Source organism: Austrofundulus limnaeus, unplaced genomic scaffold, assembly GCF_001266775.1.
Source record: "Austrofundulus limnaeus strain Quisiro unplaced genomic scaffold, Austrofundulus_limnaeus-1.0 Scaffold356, whole genome shotgun sequence".
NCBI classification, from domain to species: domain Eukaryota; kingdom Metazoa; phylum Chordata; class Actinopteri; order Cyprinodontiformes; family Rivulidae; genus Austrofundulus; species Austrofundulus limnaeus.
In genome coordinates this window covers 444724-449088 of record NW_013952758.1, presented here as the reverse complement: position 1 = coordinate 449088, position 4365 = coordinate 444724, and the positions used below count along the sequence as shown (strand labels likewise).

The 4365-nt window shown below is 36.9% G+C and overlaps 1 protein-coding gene across 1 annotated transcript in view; it reads left to right on the top strand.

Moving 5' to 3' along the window:
- LOC106528015 (extracellular calcium-sensing receptor-like) overlaps positions 1–2353 on the top strand; it is a 5218-nt gene extending 2865 nt beyond the window's left edge. The window contains exon 4 of the mRNA XM_014023062.1: positions 1440–2353. Within this exon, the coding sequence (XP_013878516.1) occupies positions 1440–2353 (914 nt within the window). The remainder of the gene's footprint in view (positions 1–1439) is intronic.
- Positions 2354–4365: the final 2012 nt, after the last annotated feature.

Here is a 4365-nt window from a genome sequence, read left to right as displayed (position 1 = left end):
ACACACACACACACACACACACACACACACACACACACACACACACACACACACCCTGCCCAACCGTCGCAAGTGTCAGAAGCTGTTTTGAAAAAAGCATTTTAAAATGTCTCCAAACTTCAATTAATGCATAAATTTTGTTTTTTTAGTTTGAGATCTTCATATTGATATTGCAGTTTTATACAGCATTAATAACCAATTTAATTTGATCTAACCAATTTATGTCATTAGTTACATTTAAAATCTAATTCCAGTTCAAACAGAATAACCTATTGTCAACTTAATTATCTTCAAACTAATGAAATATAAAGTTATTAATGGGAAAAATCCATCTGGATAACAGCAGACTGACTGCTCGTAAAATATACGACAGGTCTGGACCACAAGTGAATTTTTTTCGTATCTGAAAAAAATCTTAGAATAGAAGAAAATTGGTGAATGCCACAAATTCTCCTAAATCCCTCGTACGCACAATATGTTCGTACGAACGGTCCTTGCATGAGGCCCAATGTTTCTGAGCTGTAGGCAGTCAGTCAGTTAAAAATTGTCCACATAACCAAGTCTTACAATCTTATATCCAACCAAAAACAATTTTTGATCTTGTGTTAAAACTAATATACGTACTAAGCAACAGCAGAATGTGTTAAATTATTAGCACAATTGTCTTACTGTACTGGTAGATTATTAATTATTATAATTTTGAGATGATTCAGTATGATCTAGTATTTTAAACTTATTTTTAGATGACAGTTTTTTTTTATTTCTGATCATAAATGAATGCATTTCATTTATTTTTGTATCCTTTATTTATACATTTAATTTGTTTATTAATTGTATGAATGCATTTCATACAATTAATCAAAATATTCCCTTTACTTTGCTTTAAAATATAACTATATTAATAACAGACTGTCAGTAAAAACAAACAAAAAATGCTCAACTACTAATTTATTTTATGTCTTAAACCTTGGGGACATGTCTTTATGTCAAGACCATTTATTTTCTTTTCTAAAGAGAAAAAAATCAATAAAATGTCAAATAAATCTAATAAAAGATTATTTGTATTTCAAATGCAAAGCTCAAGGTACAGCTGCAGGGGCCACCAGAGTTCAGAACTCTGTTTGGGCTAATTATATTCTTCCACACCGAACTGATCAAACCATGTTTTTTTCATAAACCCTACTTTATACACTGAGACACTTGTCATGAAGTAAGTCGCTTTCTCAGCCCTTAAAAAACTATTTATATTCAGAACCATAGTCACCATGGTTTAAAAATTCAATAGTGCTGCTGCAGATGTTTTGTCTCACTCAACTAATTATACCAGAGTTATGTGGCCATAATGATCATGGCCCTGTCACAATTCTGCTAGGGTTGCAGTTATAATACTGTGTAAACAAAAATGAGACCAATCTAATAATCTTGCCACTGATTTGCAGATTCTTCCACCTGTGTGAGATGTCCCCCTGAATCCTGGTCAAATGACAGAAGAGATGCCTGTGTAACAAAGAAGGCTGAATTTTTATCATATACAGAAATTATGGGAATGATTTTCACAACTACAGCTTTATTTGGAACATGTTTGACTGCTGTTATAGCTTTCATCTTCTTCAGACACAGGACAACACCTCTTGTCAGAGCAAACAACTCTGAGCTGAGCTTCCTGCTGCTTTTCTCCTTGACTCTGTGTTTTCTCTGCTCTCTGACCTTCATTGGACGTCCCTCTGAGTGGTCCTGTATGCTCCGTCACACAGCTTTTGGCATCACCTTCGTCCTCTGCGTCTCCTGTATTCTGGGGAAAACAATGGTGGTTTTAATGGCGTTTAAAGCTACACTTCCAGGCAGTAATGTGATGAAACTTTTTGGGCCTACACAGCAGAAACTCAGTGTTCTGGGTTTTACTTGTATACAAGTTATAATATGTATACTCTGGTTGACAATTTCTCCTCCATTTCCATCCAAGAACTTTAAGGAATTCAAAGATAAAATCATTTTAGAGTGTGCTCTGGGCTCAGCTATAGGCTTTTGGGCTGTAATTGGGTACATTGGACTTCTCGCTGTGCTGTGTTTTGTTTTCGCGTTTCTGGCTCGAAAACTGCCTGATAATTTCAATGAAGCAAAATTCATCACATTCAGCATGCTGATATTCTGTGCAGTATGGATCACTTTTATCCCAGCATATGTCAGTTCTCCAGGAAAATTTAGTGTTGCTGTAGAAATATTTGCCATTCTTGCTTCTAGTTTTGGACTGCTGATTTGTGTCTTCATCCCAAAGTGTTACATCATGTTACTGAAACCAGAAAAGAATACAAAAAAGAATATAATGGGGAAAAGAACACATGATTTATTTTAAAAAAGCAGTGTGTTTCAAAAAATATTTTAACTTATGTATTTTAACATGTTCATTTGGAATTTTAGTTTGTCTTGTAGTATAAAAACTGAATATGTTTGTGTGTATGTGTGTAATATTAAAAATAAGGGAATATTAGTCAACAAACACGGATGTACACCAGTTTACCAACTGGATCTTGTTCAGTAATTTGACGCACAGACTTGGGTAGAAACTAGTTATATTTACTGTTATATTTATCTCAGTATTTTTTTTGGAAAAAATAATAAGAAAAACAATAAAACCCACTTTCTGTCAAAATGATGGATGACCCAAAAGTCAGGGGTCAAGCTGTGACCTCTAGGGTCAAGGCATGACCTCTGGGGTCATGGGAAATCCCCACTCCCACCTTTATCAATAACAGGTGTGACCTCTGGGGTCATGAGAAAAAACTCTCTTATAACAGAAGCTATAGGAAAAGAATGTGTGTCTTGATTCTGTCCGTTGAGAATGGTTTGAATGAATTGAACTAAATGCCCCCTTTACCCACATTTAACTTTAACTGGTGTGTGACCTCTGAGGTCATGAGAAACACTCCCTTATAATAGAAGCTATAGGACTAGAATGTGTATTTTGATTCTGTCCATCACAAAGAAATAATAAGTAGTCCAGCCCCACCAGAGTTTGCTAACCAATCAGAAAAGATGGATGGGATTTCTATTCCTTTATATATTCTTCTTACAGCGTCTTCACATTAATTCTATCACCACCAGTATTTGCTGTTGACAACTTGAACAAAAATGGTTAGAGTGAAGAGAAACAAACCTGCAAAGGTTACAAAGGCTGCAAATGCGAAGGAAGCTGCTCAGCGCACTCAAGAAGAGACACCTGAAGCGAAGACACCGTCGTTGCTTCAACTTCTGCCGTGGCCATGGAGCCTCCTGTTGCTGAGGCTTCATCTTCAATAACTTCGACAACTTTAAGCGAGGGTACCACAGTCGAAAATAATTCTGTAGCTATGAAAGATGCCTCAACATCAACTGAGGACATGCATCTCATAACCCCTGTGGTAAAGAATGACGCTCTTGTTTGTGAAACTGCCATTTCCATCTACTATCATTCTGACCGAGAGGTCAACGCTCCCTGGAGAAGCACTTTCTACCTGTGCAGAACGCAAATTCCTCCGCCTGAGCAGTTGCATCAGGAGTGGTCTCTGGAACTGCATGGATTCTGCGGATCCATGCGGAATCTGCGGAAAAGAGGCGAGCTAACCCTTTATCAGCTGGAGGTAGCAGGAGAATTGGAGCTGTTCAATTCTCAACCGGTGGGGTTGCTCACGTATGTAGGGGAGAGAGCTTAAGGTGAATTAAGCTTTTCTTACATCTCTCATAAACAAGGTTATGAAGAAATTTTTACCAAGGTATTTTCTAATTACTTTTAATATCTTGACTGTGCGAAGTGAAAAGTGACACAATAAGTGAACGTTCAGACGAGTTCAAGTTGATTCATAAAGACTATGCAATCATTTATTTACACAAATTGAACAACTCATAAATACACCTGATTGTGGTTATTCCTATAACAAGCTTCAAAGTTGAATGAGATAAAACTCGCGTCCGAATTTTAATTCACATCAACTCAGATTACTTATATCGAACAGTAAAACATCAGTTCTGATGTTATAACCAAACAATTTTACTGGCACTTTCAGCTTAAGTTTTGGCAAATAAAGAACAAAAAATGATGAAAGTAAGTTTAGTAGGGTTCTACTAATTTTACTTTATCAAAGAGTGTGATCCAACCGGATCAGCACATCCCTTCTGCGCTTAAGATTTCCACATGACATGTAACCCTGAACGTGCTCAGCTTTACCTGGTGATGGCTTCTTAAGCAACCCCTGGGTAGGCACTGTCTCACCTCCGATCAGTCAGGGAACTTTTTAGTCGGCTCGCTCACTGTTCCTTGGAGAGAAAGGTATTTCAGGTAACTTTTCGTTTGTTTCAGTCCAAGCCAGAAAGATTCAAGCTGTACATCCA